Source organism: Triplophysa dalaica, chromosome 14 (assembly GCF_015846415.1).
Source record: "Triplophysa dalaica isolate WHDGS20190420 chromosome 14, ASM1584641v1, whole genome shotgun sequence".
Classification (NCBI taxonomy): Eukaryota; Metazoa; Chordata; class Actinopteri; order Cypriniformes; family Nemacheilidae; genus Triplophysa; species Triplophysa dalaica.
In genome coordinates this window covers 6,130,819-6,151,337 of record NC_079555.1, presented here as the reverse complement: position 1 = coordinate 6,151,337, position 20,519 = coordinate 6,130,819, and the positions used below count along the sequence as shown (strand labels likewise).

General features: G+C 37.7%; 1 protein-coding gene across 1 annotated transcript; it reads left to right on the top strand.

Moving 5' to 3' along the window:
• The first annotated feature begins 428 nt into the window (after window positions 1–428).
• polr3b (polymerase (RNA) III (DNA directed) polypeptide B) lies at window positions 429–19,173 on the top strand. Its single transcript, XM_056765509.1, has 28 exons — window positions 429–617; window positions 779–811; window positions 1,065–1,121; window positions 1,253–1,317; window positions 1,398–1,473; window positions 1,562–1,662; window positions 1,773–1,864; window positions 1,999–2,116; window positions 2,255–2,363; window positions 3,230–3,352; window positions 5,111–5,227; window positions 5,381–5,515; window positions 7,835–7,996; window positions 8,245–8,445; window positions 8,939–9,101; window positions 9,627–9,780; window positions 9,957–10,031; window positions 10,166–10,264; window positions 10,794–10,921; window positions 12,343–12,552; window positions 12,678–12,836; window positions 12,930–13,047; window positions 13,160–13,302; window positions 15,792–15,895; window positions 16,737–16,903; window positions 17,236–17,349; window positions 17,554–17,727; window positions 17,838–19,173. The coding sequence occupies exons 1-28, from the start codon at window positions 552–554 to the stop codon at window positions 17,965–17,967; spliced, it is 3,393 nt and encodes a 1,130-aa protein (XP_056621487.1). The 5' UTR covers window positions 429–551; the 3' UTR covers window positions 17,968–19,173.
• The last annotated feature ends 1,346 nt before the right edge of the window (window positions 19,174–20,519 follow it).

Genomic DNA, 20,519 nt, shown 5'->3' with positions numbered 1-20,519 from the left:
TAATTATTTAATTTACAGAGCAGTGTGTTTGCATTTGTTAAATAGAGTTCCAGTCAAAACTTCGAAAACACGTGATTACGTTTTTATTTATATTAATGAACTCATCAAAACCATTGAATATCACAATTGTAACAGTGGAATTATGTTGTCTATTAAAGAAATATATATTTATATGCAAATAATATATGTGTTATTATTTGGTGTAAGTAATCCAAAATAAAGCATTTAATTTTTGTCTTTTAAATAAATACAATTTATATACTGAAAAAATTCTATTTTTGAAGTTATTAAAGGACACACATTCAGATTAGAAGATTTTAAAGTAATTAAAAACATTTCAGTCAATCGTCAATTGTGGCCGGTGGTAGGAACCATAGACAACGCGTTATTACCCGGGGTCTGCTTTTGATGTTACACCTCACGTTTCACGTGTGTAGGATAAACTTCCGTTCCTAATGTTTTTCACTGGGTTATGGCGTGTATGATGGTATCTTAACCTGTATAAAATTATTCACCTTCTCGGTTTATAAGTGTCTGAATAGAGCATCATAATGCTGCAGGAGGAGTTTGGAGAGATGACTCCCCAGGAGCTCGCTGCTCCCGTCGATACTGTTGAGGTGAGAATACTGCTCAGACTGTAGCGAGCATGCCACTGTCAGCTTTATCTGTCAGTCTTCCCTCAAAGTTCAAATAAATCATTGTTAGCTTAACATTATTGTACATAAATCAGAGGCGTCACAACCTAAAATGCAATTTTCTGACTCGTTTTGTTTTGCAGGAAAAGTGGAAGCTGCTTCCAGCTTTTTTGAAGGTAAAAGCAAATATGCAGCGTCAAACATAATTCAACCTAAATATGACATTCTTATCAAACAATAAAATATCAAACAAGAGTCAAAAACCTAAAATATTTAAATGTATGCCCTTGTAATGTCAAGTACCCTTGTGCATGCTTTTCTTTGTTTTGCTTCTTGTGCGTGTTATCAATACATTAATACATCATGTTGTCTCCTAGTATATTTACAGCCTTCAGTGTCATTCATTTGTAATGCTATTTTCTTTAATAGGTTAAAGGCTTAGTGAAGCAGCACATTGATTCATTCAATTATTTCATCAATGTGGAGGTTTGTAGACTTTAAAATTTTTGTTTTAGTGGATATGCTTCCAATGATAGCCATAAGAGCACAGTTTTGTTTATTTGTGTTATGTTTTGTTTTATATGAATAATATCCACTGTTTTTCTAAATTTTACCAGATTAAAAAGATCATGAAGGCAAATGAGAAGATTACAAGCGATGCTGACCCGATGTGGTACCTGAAGTAAGAACGCTTTGTAAATACACTAAATATTCATGCATTTTATAACACGCAGTAATCTGTTATCCATCATTCTTCTCTAGATACCTCAATATCTATGTTGGGATGCCTGATGTTGAAGAAAGCTTTAATGTAACTCGTCCCGTGTCTCCACATGAGGTAACCTCTATTTATCTTAAAGCAACTATTTCACTAATTGAAGTCTGTATGCATTGTTTGTTTTTTATTGTCTTATTTTGATCACTAGTGTCGTCTGAGAGATATGACATATTCAGCTCCCATCACTGTGGACATAGAGTACACCAGAGGCAGCCAGAGAATCATCCGCAATGCTCTTCCCATTGGAAGGTAACTACACAGAGTAGTAGTTTATAGTTAAAAATACATAGAGTTTATAGCTTTACCAAACCTCACTACGTCTGCTTGAAATTCAATACACACGTAACCTCTTTTTTTAGGATGCCAATTATGCTGCGAAGCTCCAACTGCGTCTTGACAGGAAAGACCCCGATGGAGTTCTCTAAGCTTAACGAATGCCCCCTGGATCCAGGTACATAATGATGACACCATCACATTGACATTTGACTGTTTATCTGACAAGCAGATAATAATAATTCACTTGAGTGGGAACAGGTCACAGCATATAAATGGTTTTCTCACATGCTCTTGGGTTTCTCTGGGCAGGTGGTTATTTTATTGTGAAAGGTCAAGAAAAGGTCATTCTCATCCAAGAACAGTTGTCCAAGAATCGCATCATCGTGGAGCAAGATCGCAAGGGTGCTGTGGGAGCATCAGTCACCAGGTGCAGGACTTTGCTCTTATATTCTTAAAGTATATCTCTTAAAGCAACTTTTATTGAATCAGGAGCTCTACAAATGATTTATACTTGAATGTATAGGTCCTTAAAGTCCTCGTATATCTTTTTGTCTCTGGTTTACAGCTCTACTCACGAGAAGAAGAGCAGAACTAACATGATTGTAAAACAGGGACGTTTTTACCTAAAACACAACACTCTTTCTGAAGATGCACCGATTGGCATAATCTTTAAGGTGAGATTTTAAAAAACACTGTTGCGTGCACAACAGTGACAGGTCTCCGTTCAACCAGCAGATGGCAGACAATGACAAAAGAAAAATTCAGGGGCCCTTGAGCTTATACCAAAAACATCCATATTAATAAAAATCACACAAGTTGTGAAAAGTGTTTAAATCATAACTACTATTTATGTTTCAGATATAAAATAAAAAAAATGCAAGGCCATTCCAAACTGTCCATATTTGTCATGTGTTAGCTTAAGCCTTGTATTTACTTTAAATGTTTCAAGTTGAGATTTCCTCTTTTCACAGTCTGAAGTATTAGATTAAACAGATGTTTAATGAATGCTCTTGTGGCGGATGTTGCCCTGATTCCCTTAGCCCAGACCCTCTCTAAACATATGGCTGTGGTTGGTTAGGGACAAAACCAAGTAAATTGACTGTTGAGGTTGTTTGCTTTGCACTTGTGCATCCAAAGAACATTCCTCCAGGATTTTCTTGCAACACGGCAGCCGTGCCAAATGTCGGAGACCTTTAACAATCATGATCCAGCAAGTCCTGTTCCCACAGAACCCTATTAGCATAAATAAATGTCATAGAGGCATGTGGCACCACACTCACCTCAGCGATAGATCAGAGTCTTATACACTAAACTTTGGGTTTAATATCTTCAAACAGTGTTTGTTATTTTGTGCAATATGAAATTGGGTATACTTTTACATTGATACATTTATCCAAAGCAGCTGACAAAAGATGTGAATGTGGATGTGCTTGCATGTTTTTTATACTGTTTCGCATAAACTGTCACTTTTTTTGTATTTCCTATATTGCTTGCTGAACTAGGCACTTTATTCAGTACTGAACTCTTTGTCTTGCATCAGGCAATGGGAGTAGAGAGCGATCAGGAGATAGTTCAGATGATTGGCACAGAAGAACACGTCATGGCTGCTTTTGCCCCCAGTTTGGAGGAGTGTCAGAAGGCCCAAATATTCACTCAAACTCAGGTACCCCAAAAACCCTCTTTGTTTTTTATTATGTAATTTTGAGGGCTTTGCACTGCATGTAAATACAGCATATGCCAAAAACATTGTTAACCCATAAGTAATATCAAGTTAATCTAAATTTAGGACTTCAGTGAGTCATTTTTTAACTTTACTAAGATGTACAAAGGTTCTGTGTGTTGTATCTGAGATGTATTCATGGTAGTAGCCAATGGTTCAAGCAGACGCCATATCTGCATCCTAGCAACCGGTCTGAGCAGACTTGAATGCCTGTTTACGTGGTTGTGACATTATGTGAGCCTCATCAAATATCTGCTAATGAGCCTACATGTGTACCCCAATTGACCAGAGCAGATCTCAATTAGAAAAGGTGTGTTATTTGTGATAAAGAATTGTCAGCCGTATTACTTGCTATGACCACTAGGGGCAGTCAAGCTAATTGCATTACAAAAATTGTGGACCAGATGTTTTTTTGGACTGAAGGACATTGAAGGCTCTATTGAGTGCCTGGTATGATTTAAAAGGAAATTCATGGTTGAGATCTTTTGAATATTTTTGGTTAAGTAGGTGTCTTTTATTAAATTAATTTATATATGCCATCTCAGTCTGTTTTCCGGTTTGGTCATCTGACGTTTGACAAGAACCCTATAAACAGCATTTTGATCATTTTGTGACTTGATTTTCATTGATAAACAATATAGAAATTTTTAACTTTACAAATTTATTTTTATTGAACTACTGTCTTTAAACTTAACTTAAGTTAAGTTAAGAAATAAATTACATTTACACTTATCAAAAACTTGGTGGCTGGTTACAGCACTTAAAACAAGCACTTTCCCTTGATAATGAACATTTTAACATGAAATATCGTAAATAAAATGTATCTGAATATTTCAACGTAAATCTTACGTTTTGTAAAAAAAAAGTGTGGTACAACTTTTTTATATATTTTTTTATATTCTAATTTACTGTAACATAATACCCTTTAAACTTACTAGTACAATTTTAACATTTGAATTATATGAGATAAATGATATGCTGAATGTTATTGTGTCTTACACATCGTCTTGTGTCTCCAAGTGGGTGGTCTAAAGGAAAAGCCTACTCTCTGTGACCTTTGACCGCTTTAGTAGAACAAGTAGCTGACTCAGGTGTGTGTGTGCTGCATGTATCTGAGGAGAATGTGGGGTCCTGTTCAATGAGACCCCTTTAGAGAGTCAGTGAACCCTACATGAGCTCAGTCACTCCAGATTAAATGTTTCGATTTTATATTTTGTATCTTATTAAAATACGCCTGGAAAACATTTTTTTACTTCTTTAAAGTCCCGGTGAATCTGAAGTTGTGATCGTTTTTACTTCCGTATTTTGACGCATTTCCGAGTTTTCTAATGAGAAAAATAGAGCCTGTCTCTTTCATCTTTCTCTGCAATTTGGATGTATAAAATCTGGCTGCAGACTGACAGTTGAAGTGGAGGAGTTAACGGATGCTCCGCCCAAGCCGTCTAACCAATGTCATTTTAGATGGATTGTCATTACAGGAAGGATTTGTATTTCAGACTTTAACCAAAGAATATAAGGGAACACAAATTGAAAAAAAGAATGTCCCACATTGATAAACTATTTACAATAAATGCTGCAATTTTTCATGAAAAAATAGCCATTGTCGTTTTTAAATGCACTGTGACTTAAAGTCTATATAAATACACACAAATACAAGCCCTAGTTGCATTGTAAATATGCACATTTATTTTTTACTTTCAGGCGCTGAAGTACATTGGGAATAAAGTAAGGCGTCAGCGCATGTGGGGCGGCCCCAAGAAAACCAAGATGGAGGAAGCCCGAGAGCTTCTCGCCTCTACTGTCCTCACCCACGTACCTGTATGTCAATCAAAATGAGCCGCCTGGTCTACTCCCACCCTAGATAGCACTTTATTTTTCCTTAATTATTTTCTTCATGCTCCTATAAACCTGAGAATGAGTTTGTTGGATCTGTTCTTGTAAAGTGATGTTTCATGCTTTAACGTCTCCCAGGTGAAGGAGTTTAACTTTCGAGCCAAGTGTATTTACCTCGCTGTGATGGTACGCAGAGTGATTCTTGCGCAAGGAGACAACAAGGTGGATGATCGCGATTACTATGGAAACAAGCGTCTGGAGTTGGCTGGCCAGGTATTTGGGTCTCTCTGACTTTTAAGTAAACTTCTTACAGGTTACACAACCTCTGTATGATTCTTCTAAATGATGATGAGGGGCCATAAGTCTAGAATTTACAAATAAATGCTCGGCAACATTTGGACGCTTACATTTGTTGCTGGATCTGATATTTTATCTATCCAAAATTTTCTGTTACCTATATATCGCTAAGAAAGACTGTGGGGACGTGACCAGAAAAGCAGGAGACAATGCTTGCATTTCTACAAAAACTTCTTTATTATGAATTGCCATACACCATACACCTCACGGAGGGGCCCAGCCAGTACTCCCAAAAAACACAGAGAGGCAGCCTTTTCTACCCAGAGGATCAAACCAATTTAACTAAATGGGTGACAATTGAAATTCATATAAATAAACAGTAAAACTAAACCATAATTAACAAACAAGTTAAATAAATGATTTTACATCAAAGTAAATAATTTGATCTCACAATAAGTGAAACTAATACCCAACGCAACAACAAGAATAAACCATTTACCCAACACATAACACAAACCCACCTACAAACCTCATAAATGCACCAAGCCTACTTTACCCATAATTAGTGAGGATCAAATAAAAAGGGAAACAGAAAAAACGCACACCCTCTTAGACTCCGCCCCCCAGAACCATGCTGCAGCCATGAACCCAGAGTCAAAGGTATGAGGATTAACACAACTTCTAAATAAAGTAAAAAGATGAAAATGACTGGTGTCTTTCTTCCAATCTAATGTGCACCTTAGACTAGAAAAAGAACAGAATACATTTCCAATAAATTAACCCCACAAACATGTAAACAAAATGATTTAAACTTAACCCACACATTACTGAGGGTGCGGCACTTCTTGAACCCTGTCTAGCTGTACCACCAATCAGTCAGTTTTAATTTAATATGATGTGCTGCACAGGTGAGCAGACCGCTACTTTCTTGCACTGACTGATATCGTTCCCGTCAAGCCTTTACTTGCTTCAAGCATAGATGAACTTGCGGAACGTTAAATATTAATTTCAGAGAAACTGGCCGTCTTCAAATCCATCTATCAGCCTCCTCCATCCATCTCTCTCTGCCTTTTTTTCATTCACACGCCCTCTAATTCTATTAAGAATGTTTGACAGACCCGTGAAGCTCATGGCGTTAATAATCATAATGCAAGTGTTTATTTCTATTTCTTTTATTCTCTTTTTTTGCAACATGCACGATTCTGAAATAAAGATTAGAGCGCATTATACTTGTTCAGTATCTCTTGAGATTGTCCGTACTGTGTGGCCGATTTCGTATTGTGTATATGTTTTTTTAAAAGCTTCATGTCTAGCATATCCTAATTTCTCTGCTTCTCTTTGCTCTCTTATGAAACTGATCAGGTGCCAACACCAGCAGATACAGGCCTGGCTGGCACCCAATCCCTCACCTACCCTTTGTCATTATAATACCTTTATTATTTTCTCAACGCTTTGTTTCGTCCGCGGCCCCATGCTTCTGCTTTCCCAACCGACCCGCTTTTGTTGCGGGCGAGATTTGCCACAACGGCTCCCGAACGCAGCCCAGCCAAACTCTGGGATTTCTCTTCTTTATTATAATTTAGCCCGGCTATGACAAAAGAATAGCCGCCTTGACTGGAGCGATTGAGCTAATCCAGCGGCCCGACTGTGATAATGTAATTACTGCTGTCTTAAGTCCTTTAATTTCCCCCCACCAGCACTGATGCGGGCGATGTTTGTGTGTTTACGTGTGAGTGACAGGAACCCTTTCAGCACGGCTTTACATGCACATGCAAGCCCTCCGATCTTTTTTCTCCTCAATCACGGTTCTGACATTCAGCTAATTGACTGGCTGGGATGTGGAAGCTTAATTTCTTTATTAATTTTAGTAAGGATGTTTTTTGTGTGTGCAGATTTGACGCAGAAGGGGAGGGGGCTTCTATTGAGGGAACTCTGTGAATGAGAGGCCAGGTCAAATTTATCAAAGCGTGGAAACACCTGTTTATTAAATCTGGGATAAGACAAAGAGAGGGAGTTTTATAGCCAGATGAAGTAATAAAACAACTTATCTGGAAACATGGGGCACTTGGATTCAGCTGGAGATGAAGTCATCCATTGGCTGTTCTTTTTTGTTCCTGGTTCTGTTGATGTGCTAATTAATGGAAAACAAATCTGTGATGTCGTGTTGCGCTGCCAAGATAATATTATTCATGGGTTTCGATTTGTTTTTGTTGCCGGGTGCTTGTTTGCTCTGATGAATCGTTTCAGAGAATCGACTTGTAATGACTCACCTTTCTGATGTTTGTGTCTGTCAAGCTCCTGTCCCTGCTGTTTGAGGATCTGTTCAAGAAATTTAACTCTGAGCTGAAGAAGATCGCAGACCAGGTCATCCCCAAGCAGAGAGCGGCACAGTTTGATGTGGTCAAACACATGAGACAGGACCAGATCACCAACGGCATGGTCAACGCCATCTCTACTGTAAGAACAACCAGACTTACATTGGCAAATGTAGCTTATAGACCCATTTAAAATTCAGACCTGAGAACACGTGTTTCAAATGACCAAATAAAATGATACAAAAATATACCTTGTACACAATTTTTTTATAATTAAAATGTTTTCATAATTCAATTACACAAAAGTCAACATTAAAGTCAACCATGTTAAGTAAAATACAGTTGAACAATACAATTATCTTTGCTTCTTTCATGTATCTTTCTGAACAGGGGAACTGGTCTCTGAAGAGATTTAAGATGGACAGACAGGGCGTGACTCAGGTTCTCTCTCGTCTCTCCTTCATCTCAGCCCTTGGCATGATGACCAGGATCTCTTCTCAGTTTGAGAAAACCAGAAAAGTCAGCGGTCCCCGTTCCCTCCAGCCCTCCCAGTGGGGGATGCTGTGCCCTTCAGACACACCTGAAGGAGAGGTCAGTGTTTCTCACCATCACAACACCGTGTTCCATAAATCATCAGTTGGTACTGTGAAATTTGGTGTGATTGACTCTTGCAGGCACAAATGGCTAAAGATTTTTAAGTGGAAATTTGATCAAATTTCTAATTCAATTGACATTTTTTTAAAGGTCCAGTGAATGAAATTTAGCGGCATCTAGTGGTGCATTTGGGAATTGCTCTTTTTCGTAGCAAAAATAACGCTTCATTATGTAAGGTCTTCATACAACGCTGAAGACATAGTTATGTATATTATATTGCAATTGACCCAATTACACACCAGTGCTTAGATCAACGTATCAAAATATAAAAATCTAATAATTGTATAATTTCATTACTAAAAAATATATAATTATTACTGCGTTTGTTATTGTATTTCTACAATGATGCAATCATATCGGCCTAGGGCTACCCTGTCCCCTAGATTGATAACCATTACTAAATTTAGATTTCTGTATCATGGTTGTCTAGGCTTGTGGTCTGGTAAAAAATCTGGCTCTGATGACGCACATCACCACTGACATGGAAGACGGTCCCATCATCAAACTGGCCTTCAACCTGGGAGTGGAGGACATCAACCTTCTATGCGGAGAGGAGCTGTCCTACCCCAGCGTCTTCCTGGTCTTCCTCAACGGTATCTGTACACACAGACACGCTGCTATTCCCATGAACACATGCTGTTCTTTAACTTTTTAGCCACCCAATGAAATTCAATTAACTTTTTCCATTCTGCAGCTACCAAAGGGTGTGCCATTGATTACCTTTTAATGTCATGTCAACTCGCCCCGCTAATTTATTCATGTAAATGTATTTTTCAGAGCGCAGATAAGTTACAAATAACACAGTCTGCCACTGCGGCTAATTAATTAACAAACACAGCAGGTGTCAATGCATAAATAAATTCAATCCCTCCAAAATTAATCCACAAACGCATACATCCCATAATGAGTCATACAGCTTCATGCCTGTTTGTGCACCATGGTGGGTCTCTCGTATTGCTCAAACAAGCCAAAACTTTTTCCTTGTATTATACAGATGTTGCATAATTAAAATATGAATAGGCTTTATTTTCTCTCACTTGTTTACCTTTTAAATAAAATAAATAAGGAACAACATTTTAAAATGCACAATATTCCTTTTTTTGTTGGGTCTACTTCAGGTAACATACTTGGGGTCATCAGAGACCATCAAAAGCTAGTCTACACCTTCAGACTCATGAGACGAGCCGGTTTTATTAACGAGTTTGTATCCATCTCAACCAATCTGACCGACCGCTGCGTCTACATCTCATCTGATGGGGGGCGATTGTGCAGGTATCAAAAAACACGGATGAAATACATTAAGGTTCATGTATAGATTTGGCAGACAGAGATAAAGGAACTGAACTTTTTGGGTTTGATAAATAAAGAATTATGTAACTGTAGCAAACATTCCCTGTTAAGAAGTAAACACAGTGCCATTTGTAATGCATTCTGTGCACTCCTCACAGACCCTACATCATTGTGAAGAACGGACAGCCGGCTGTGAAGAACAAACACATTGAGGAGTTGTCTCAGGGATACAGGTGCGTTTGAAGCGGATCAATATTGGATAGTTTCATGCATTTGAATGGAGAGTACAGTATTCAGATGTGAAGCCTTCTGTGTGATGGAATTAGTGGCATTAACCACTTTTTCTCAAATTCTCTTGTGCCTGTAGAAGTTTCGAGGACTTCCTTCACGAAAGTCTGGTGGAGTATCTGGATGTGAATGAGGAAAATGACTGTACTATTGCTCTTTATGAGGATATGATCAAAAAGTAAGTACTTCTCGGCTCGCAAATCTGAATTTACAGTGTTCTCAAAAAGTATTTAGACAAGAAAGTTAAAAAAACTTATCTCAAAGTGACATCAGCAAACTGATGCAAGACACCAAAACACCCTTTGTCTTTCAGGATTTTTTCCATTTTATTCTGTAATCCTACAATCCAACTTTGGGTTATTTTGGTGCATGTATGATTTATTCAGTATTCAAATCCACAAGTTCATCACATTACCTATGGACATGTTGTATTAAATAAAAAACAAGAACTTTTATTTTTATTTTTATTTGATTCTTTTAAAAACAAATTAATTATTTATTAGGTAACAAAATGTTATATGCACTCTCGTTTGTAAGTCGCTTTGAATAAAAGCATCTGAATGTAAATGAAACTTGTCACATGGTTTCTTTTTTTATATCTAATGCAGTGGCATTAATACATAAGTGTGACTAATACTTTTGGGGGCCACTTTTGTTTGAGGTTGTACAGAATTTTTTAGCAGTCCTGTACATGTGTGTGTTTTCAGGGACACAACCCATTTGGAGATTGAACCCTTTACGCTGCTGGGGGTCTGTGCTGGTTTGATTCCTTACCCCCATCACAACCAGTCCCCCAGAAACACCTACCAGTGTGCTATGGGCAAGCAGGCTATGGGTAAGACCCCTCATCTCCAAAAGCACAAGCTTCATCTCCAAACATCCTGGAGGGCCGATTGCGTTTACAAATGCACACACACACTCCCATTCACTCATTCATTTATTCAGACTGTTATTTGAGACACACACCCCATTTTGTACGTATGTGGACATCAAACATGGCCTGCTTGCGTGGACGTCCTTTTGTGTGTGGAGGCCTTTCCCTGCCACTGTCTCTGAGTGTCATTAGACATTCATTGTGTCCTGAACTCAGTGTGTGTAGCAGGGTTAGTGTGCTCAGCTGCGCAAGAGAGAGAGAGAGAGAGAGCACACTCTGCTGCCCTGGTTACCAAAACTACTTAAACCTCTCCTCACCACCACCCCCATTACAAAACCTCTGAGACTGCAACTATATTTGGCCCAATATCCTCTGCCTTGTCTTCTTTTTTCTGGAAGGACAGCCCCATACATGTGCAAATCTGTTTGTGTGGCCCCAGACCTATTATAACACACTGCGTGCTTGTACCCTGATTGCGGAGTAATAGCATTTGACAAATGTCAAGGTCCCGAGGGACGGCGGCTTTTATACTATAAACTCACCGAACCATCCCTGTCATGCTAAACATCCAACTCAGAGATATTCTGACACTGCCGACACCAGCCCAAACAAACAGAGCAATGTGTCAAAAAGCATACTCATAGTTGTTGATTTTATTTGAGACCGTCTGTGAATACCCAGCTAAGGTTCATGTCATGTGGGGATGTCACATCATGTGGTGTTTAGAAACACTTTAAATAATTTTGTAAATAATAAATGTGTTTATTTAAAAAATATCAATAAATCTTTGTGTATTTCTAATTGTATATAGTTTACATATGTATGTATATAATATATATATATAATATTTATAGACATCAGTTTAATCTATTTAAAGTATATCATGTTTAAAATAAAGATATATTACACGTATTTCTTAAATATAAACATGTATTTTGTGTATTTAAATGTCAATATAAACACTCACTCAAGCTCATATATTATAATATTATATATAAACAAATGTTTATTTTGGAATCAATTAATTGATTTGACATTCTTATAAAAATAGGATGTTATAAAATATAACCTCTATTTATTTAACATTGACTAAGGACTTGTTAGATATTGAAAACTATGTTTTCAGAAGCTAGCTGCTGTCATTTATTAATTCAAAATAAAATAACATTGTGTCAATAAAATAATTAATTTCAATATTTGTGATAAAATATGTTAATTTGGTAATGTATCTGACGTCATACAAATGATAGATTATACAATGTTCAAAGACACACCACCTATTTTCGTCATTTTGCGACTTCACATATAGTTGATTTTAAAACCTTATGTGTATTTAAATATTTCGCTTCCTGCTTCAGTGTGATTCATAATCTTCTACACAGGTACTATTGGCTATAACCAGAGGAACCGTATAGACACCCTGATGTACCTGCTGGGGTATCCACAGAGGCCCATGGTGAAGACAAGGACCATCGAGCTGATCGACTTTGAAAAGCTGCCCGCGGGTCAGAACGCCACAGTGGCTGTCATGAGCTACAGTGGGTATGATATAGAAGATGCTCTGATTCTCAATAAGGCTTCTCTGGATAGAGGTAGGAGAGCTTTTTTGTGTGACACCTTAAAAGAAAACTGAATTCTTTGTCACATGACTCAGTTTTAATAATTACAGGTTTATTAATTAACCTTAATGCAATCTTCTGTTCTTCCTCTCTATTAGGCTTTGGTAGATGTCTGGTGTACAAGAATGCTAAGTGCACCTTGAGGCGGTACACTAACCAAACATTTGACAAGGTGATGGGTCCCATGCTAGATGCAGAAACACGCAAGCCCATCTGGAGACACAACATCCTGGATGCCGATGGCATCTGCTGTCCTGGTAAAGCTGGCAACTCGGTTTTAGCTGAATCTTGAAAACATGATCGGTATCAAAGTATATAAATCTGTAAGTAACAAGTTCTGTGTTGTGCAGGTGAACGGGTCGAGAACAAGCAGGTACTGGTGAATAAGTCTATGCCCACCGTCACTCAAACACCACTGGAGGGCAGTGCCCTGCCAGGCCAACCCCAATACAGAGATGTGCCAGTCTCGTAAGGAACAGTTTGTTTACTAATAAACAGCTTGAATTCATTTACGATCCCGTTAAGTCTAATTTGTTTTTGGTTTGTTTAATAGAAACCCAAATTGCTCTTGCTTCTGTAGGTACAAAGGAGTGACAGACTCTTATATTGAGAAAGTGATGATCTCTTCCAATGCTGAGGATGCTTTTCTGATCAAGATCTTGCTAAGGCAGACTCGCAGACCAGAGATAGGAGACAAGTTCAGCAGTCGGCACGGCCAGAAAGGTAACGCAGCTCCCTTCCTGTTCCATTCTTTCTTTGCTTTGTAGGAAAAAATAAACAAAATGTTTCAAAATTCAGACTATGGAACTCTAGACAATTGTAATACAAGTGGAAGACACTTGTTGTTGAAGTGTGCAACCAAGTTTGGGTGTGTTTTCGCTAGCACATGCATGTCACCCATGCTGTGCCATCTCGGTTGAACCCGCCCACCCCCTTCAACAGGCTGCTTTTCAATTAATTAGCTTTTTGTCCCATGCCAGACTATGCAAATTTATTACAGCAGCGCGGTCCTGGGAAAAAGTGTTTACAGCCCCCATTGTTTCTGAGCACCTCCGCTGAGTGAGCTGGTCAGTATGATGTTTTAATCAGAGCGTTAACTGGCGCCATGCATAATTCACTCATTTCATTAGTGGAGGTGGTCCACTGGCGCTCATCACGGGACGGGACAGTGAGGAGAGGTCAGGGAGGGGTTAGCCGCAAACCGCCAGAGATGCTATTTACTGCTCTTTTTAAAGCTGCTTTTGGTATTAAAAGGAGCAGGCAAGTGTCGGTGGATCGGGATAACACAAGGAAGCTAATTGTGTTTGTAAAGGATTCTGCCGTTGCCTTGAATGTCTTTTGTGTGTTTAGATGTAGGCTTTTATCGAAAGGTTCCCGTTTGGAGAAGTCAAGAGGTGTGTGACTTTCTGCACGTTTTGCAGTGGTCCATTTTCAATGTCCTTTATGTTTTTTGTGGCGTTTAAATGGCAAAAAATAAGACGATTCTTTACAAACATAGTAAGTTGTTCTTAAAATCGCTTCTTAAAATTTGCTTATTTCTTTTTGTTGTGGAAAAAAAGTCTGTTAAAGACATCCCATGGTGGTTTAGAGCCAGTGGCGTTCAGCAAGTTTCACAGGAGTTTTGTCTTAATCATTTTAAGCCCCCTGTCCTGCTCTTCTCTACTACCCTCATAAGATCCGGTCACCAGAGAACGATAGGTTAATTATTTACCGGTGACCCAAACACACACCGAAACACACACCGAAGCACACACACAAACAGACACACACTCTGATACGCACACAGCTGTCTTGGCAGGGTCTATTGTGCAAGCCGCCACACTGGGGCTGTACAGCCGGTGATGGAGGGCCATGGACCCTTACTGCTGTCCTGCTTTTCTTTACTGATTTCATGCCTCTTTTATCATTCACTCTCAAACAAAACAAACAACACCGAGGATGTGTGCTATGGGAACTCCGCTCTCTCTCTCTCTCAACTACTACTCTTGCTCCCTTTTCCTTGTAAAATCCTACTGCATAATGTTTTAGGCACTTATTTGGGTGTCTTTTAATGGGTTTGTCTTTAAATGTTTGCTATTAACTGGGGGAATGTCTGCTCATTTTGTTTTTTAACCGTAGTTTGCAGAAGTTCAACTTGTCAAGGTTTAATTAGTTGATTCAAACCATTTTCGGGCTATAAAGTAATTCCAGTTCCCCTTCCTGTCTGAAATGTTCTATAGCATACCATAGAACAATTATATATATGTGTATATAAATATTTAAATATATCTATCAGAATATATAAAGGGGTAATTAAATGTAACATATCTTTTGGAAAAAAGCTTTTTATCAAACTTATTTCCCATTTTTTTTAAATACTGACAAGATTTTTGACGGGCATTATAATGTGCAAAATATATGATTTTTGGGTAAATATAAAACAAGCTGGAGTCAAGTGATATGCTTTTTTGCATAGTTTAGTATAATTATTTTATTAAGGTTTATTTTGGGACTTTAAATACATGATTCTTTGATACGGACGTGTTTGGTTTGTCAAGAATGTTAATTTTATCCGTCACAAATTCATTGACTTTCAAAAAAAACAATTCCAAAAATTAAAATTTAGCGATAAACTGTTGCTCCATCAACAATAAATTATATAAAATGGAAATATGACTGCCTAGGTATTCCAGGATGTAGTTTTTTTTCTTTTGAGTACAGTATGTGTATGTTCCTCTCCTCAGTTGAAGCTTTCTGTGAGCTCTCTGTGCTAAAGGGGAAACTATTGGTATATAATCCCCTTCTCTCTGTACAACTAACCACCTCTCCTCACTTCCTGCCCCTGTTCTTCTCACTTTTTATCACTTGCAAATGGCCCAATAATTTGTTTGCTCTGGCTGCGAGAAGAGGGAGAAGCTCCTCGGCAAACATTTACACTCTCACTCACTTGCTTTGGCCCACATCTTTCAGTCTGAATTTCCAAAGGTTCCACTCCACCAAATCTGAATACTTCTGCTTTTGGACGTCTTTGGAAGTCTTTTTTTCTCATCCATCATTCGTTGGAAATCACATAAAACGATATTAACATTTTGTGTAGCATTTATCAATTTAGAAATGTCAGTAAAACTTCAATATTTTTTGGGTGAAAGATTCAGAACATCTTGCTGTTGTTGTAATTTTTGATCTGTGAAATAGTATTGTATGTGTCATATGGCATTTATTCTGTATGACAGGTGTGTGTGGTCTGATCGTTCCACAAGAGGACATGCCGTTCTGTGACACGGGCATCTGCCCTGATATCATCATGAATCCTCACGGTTATCCCTCCAGAATGACTGTAAGCCCGTCCCCTTATCAGATAATTACGTTTATCTTATCTTATAATGATTTTGTTTGTTCACATTTAAAAATGTTGTGAGATAAGGAATGCATAATGGCCTTCTGGTATTCATTGAGTATATTTTATATAGCACAGCATAAAAAGGTCCATGCATTAAGAGATTTTTTTTCTCTTACATTTTGACCCTGATATTTTTAAGAACTAAGCTTCAATCCAACGTATGCCTTTTTATTGACATCTCTGTTTACTGTACATCCTTATCTTTACATGGATAATAGTTTAAAAAAGCAAAGATTGCATCCACTCACTAAATCTTTGGTTTTGTTGGAATGTATGAAATAGACTACCTCACTTCTAACATCAGGACAGCAGAAGTTCAGAATAAGCACCTCAGTAAAACTCTCGTTCCTTCGCTGTTGCTAAATTTGAACTGTGTTTGGGTGAACACAGCAGGATATTATATAGGAAATAGTTTGAGGCGAGAAAAAGATTCCTCTCAATGACAGACTGGGGTCAAAGATCTTCCGGCCCTTTCTGCGAGTGACCTCTGTAAAGGCCACTGTCGTGCAGTGGTGCGTGACCTCGACATGATGTCACACTCGGATTCACCAGCTGCAGTGTCAGGAAAGGAAAACGGAGACAACTTCACTTTCCATCAGAAAATCTGTACTGACTTTTTATGTTTGCAAAGAGAAACGTTTGCACTTTCCCGCTATGGCATCTAACAGGAAGCAAACAAAAAAAGTTAACACAAAAAATGACTCCTATGGTAATGCTTGATATTTTTTTGGAATGTGGTAAACAAGTGTAAAATATAGCTTGTTTTTTTGTGTATTAGGTTGGAAAGCTGATTGAGCTGTTGGCTGGTAAAGCAGGGGTGCTGGATGGCCGTTTTCACTATGGCACTGCTTTTGGGGGCAGTAAAGTGAAGGACGTGTGTGAGGATCTTATCCGCTATGGATACAACTATCAGGGCAAGGATTACGTCACCTCTGGCATCACAGGGTAAAAAGCTGTTCTTTTTGCATGAATACACAACCAGTGGAAACAATTCTGACACTTTCAGAATGGTCTGATTTTAAAGGGATAGTAATCATTCTCCCTCAAGTTGTTTAAAATTTTTATGACTCTATCATCTTCGGAACACTGAAGAAGATATCTTGAGTGGTTGTGTTTGTACGAGTCAATAAGGTAGTTTGGTTACTGACGTTCCTCAAAATATCTTTTGTGCTCTACATGAAGAAATGTATACAGGTGTGCAATGACATGATGGTAAAAATATGAAATAATCATACGTTCATTAATATGTTTCTGTTATATTTGTGGTTTTGTTTCAGAGAGCCTCTAGAAGCCTACATCTACTTTGGTCCAGTTTATTATCAGAAACTGAAGCACATGGTGCTAGATAAAATGCATGCTAGGGCGCGCGGTCCAAGGGCAGTGCTTACTAGGTACGGAGCATATGTTTACTTCCTACCTTGTTTACTATACAAGCCTTTATTTTGCTCTTTCTTGCATATCTAGAGTGAAGTCAAACTGTGTTGTCCGTAGGCAATTTACATTTTTATGCTGTAATAGTTTACCATGGAATAATAAGATCTCTTTTCGCTGAATTAGATCAGATAAAAGCTAAAAATGTTGCATAAATTTCGCAGGCAGCCTACCGAGGGACGTTCTAGAGATGGTGGTCTCCGATTGGGCGAGATGGAGAGAGACTGTCTGATTGGCTATGGCGCCAGCATGCTTCTGCTTGAGCGACTGATGATCTCCAGTGATGCTTTCGAGGTGGATGTGTGTGGACAGTGTGGGTTGCTGGGTTATTCAGGCTGGTCAGTAAAATACACCTTAATTGTCAGCTTACCGCTATATCACTATAGTGAATCATGTCCGAGGTAACATGCACCCAAGTGATTTGGCTTTCTTTATCTTTGTGTCGCAGGTGCCATTACTGCAAGTCTTCATGTCATGTGTCGTCTCTACGAATTCCATATGCCTGCAAACTGCTCTTCCAGGAGCTACAGTCCATGAATATCATCCCTCGCCTCAAACTGGCTCCTTACAATGAGTGATTGCAGCAAACTCGCCAAAACTTGACCAAGTGATGAGAGATAAAGTATTATTAACAGAAGGACTACATTAACCTGATGTGGTTTGAACCTCAGTTTGATTGTGTTAACTACGTCCGTGTGGTTCTACTTAGTTAAATATCTTGAAAAAAGATAATATAAAAGTGCCTACTTCACTACTTTGCCATTTTGATTTGGGAATGAATGGATACTTGGCATTTCCGTTGGTATATATGTTTACTTTGAGAAAGAGATTTGGTTTTCCATGAAAATAATAAAGTTTTCTTTACATAAACGTAATAAATAACAAATGTGTGAAATTTAAAGGAGTAGTTCTCATTAAGATTAAAATTTCATGATCATTCACTCACCCTGATGTCATTTCAAACCTGTAAGACTTTCTTTCTTCTGCGGAACACAAGAGAAGATATTTTGAAGAACGTTGGTATAACCAAACAACGTTGGCCCCAATTGACTTCAATTGCATGGACATGAAACCAATGAAACATTTATCAAAATATCTTTTGTGTTCCACTGAGGAAAGTCCTTCAATTTGAATGATATGAGGAGGAATAAATTATGACATCATTTTTGGGAGAGCTATCTCACACTTCCTGTGAGGGGGTTCGATGTATTGAGCAATCATAATTAAGTGTTAATGTGACAACAGTGACAGCAGAAAGGAGCTTGTCATTACATTGACCACCTTCCCACTCTCTTTTTACACTAATAAAACATCCACTATTCACAGATTGTTCCCACCCACTAAGCAGCCGTGGAAGGCTTTGATTGGAAGAAAACATCTCACATCAGTAGAATGGGCGCTGACAGCACGACTCACTTGCTGGGTTGGGGGGGTATAAGGGTCTTAGGGTGTCTCTTTTGGCCGGCTGCACCTGTCCTAGCTAATGAGGGGCTAATGAGACCGAGAGTAGGCGAACAGAAAAAGGAAGTCTTCTGAAGAGACGATGCAAAGATTCCTCACCCCCCCCCCAAACAACCTCTATTTTTCTGACTGTAATTAGAACATATCCATATCCATGTTTTGCTATTTCTGACCACTTAACAGATTGATGGAGGATCTGGTTAATTCATGTATTTTTAGATGAGTATTTGAAGAGTTTGGTTTCAAAATGAGATGACTCCGTTTTTTTTCTTCAGAAATCATGTTTTTCATTGTGCATTCCAAGTAAAATCAATCAAACTGCAGTTTGTTTGTTTTGATTTAAGCCATAATAACTTACAAAAAATACAGCTAACTAACACAATAAAATACATTGAAAACACGATAACATAATAACAAATTAAACAGTCAATTTGGAAACAAACTTTTTTTTTAAGCTTTTAGGTTCTTTTGTTCTTCATTTTCTCCTTTGATGGATTCTAGTATTAGTTAAATTGTTTGTTTCTGCATGTATTTTTAAATTTAGACTGCATGCATTGAAGCTGATTTGGACCATAAAATAGCTGTTACAGACATTAATCAGTTCAAGCTAGTTTGTAAGGTATGAAGTTATTTACAATTTACGACAAACGGAATACACTAATATGTCCTGGTCCTGATCAAATTGATCAAAGGAAATATTTTATGCATATATTTCATAATTTACTCACTGTCAGGTCAATCCAACCCATTATAAACTGATATTTTGAAGAACGTTGGTAACAGGCCCACATTGACTTGCATTGTATGGACACAAAACCATAGAAACATTTAACAAAATCTCTAAATTTGTGTTCCACAGTAGAAAGATACTTTTACACAAGAGACATACACAGGTTTTGATTGACATAAGTGATGACAGATTTTATTTTATTTTTGGCTGATCTTTGCCACAAAAACATATTTGGCACTTACACACCATATATGAATATTTTATGTCTTTATGTTACAAAACATCAAAAGTGTAAACATAGTTTCACAGAAAAGGCTTAGCTTAAGCCAGGGGCCAGTTGCATTAACAGAGCCGCAAAATCAAGACAGTGTCTTAACAACTATTCTCAGGACTAATCAGTCTTACTTTTAGATTTTATTTAGACCAATCTACATTTTTATGTAACTAACTTCAAGAAGTTATGCAAGTCTTGAAGAAAAGAAATATATGACTACTTTTGTAAAACCGGCCCCAGGACTATGTCTCAGTTAAATTGGGATATTTAAGTCGCTTAATCTAATGCATTTTATTATAAAACATTACTGGTGTGCATCTTGAGACAAAACAATGCCAATGACATGTTTTAAGATATTTCGGGGCAATTTATTTTCAGTAAAGACAGCTTATTTTAGTCTACTAGTCTTGAGCCTTGTCTGTGAAACGGAGCATAGTTTTGTTATTAGAATAATAATAATTTTAGTCTTCCAGTTTTTTGCAATAACTTGTAACAAATTTATTGCAAAGTATTTTTGGCTTTCCTGCTACATAGATCATTATAAAGTTAAGCAACTGTAGAGTGTCAAAATAGTTGTAATTAGTTTTATCTTCAGTTTTTTTTAAACAATTCATAATTTAAAACCACATTTTCAACTTTTTTAGAAATGTGCTTTTTAAAATAAA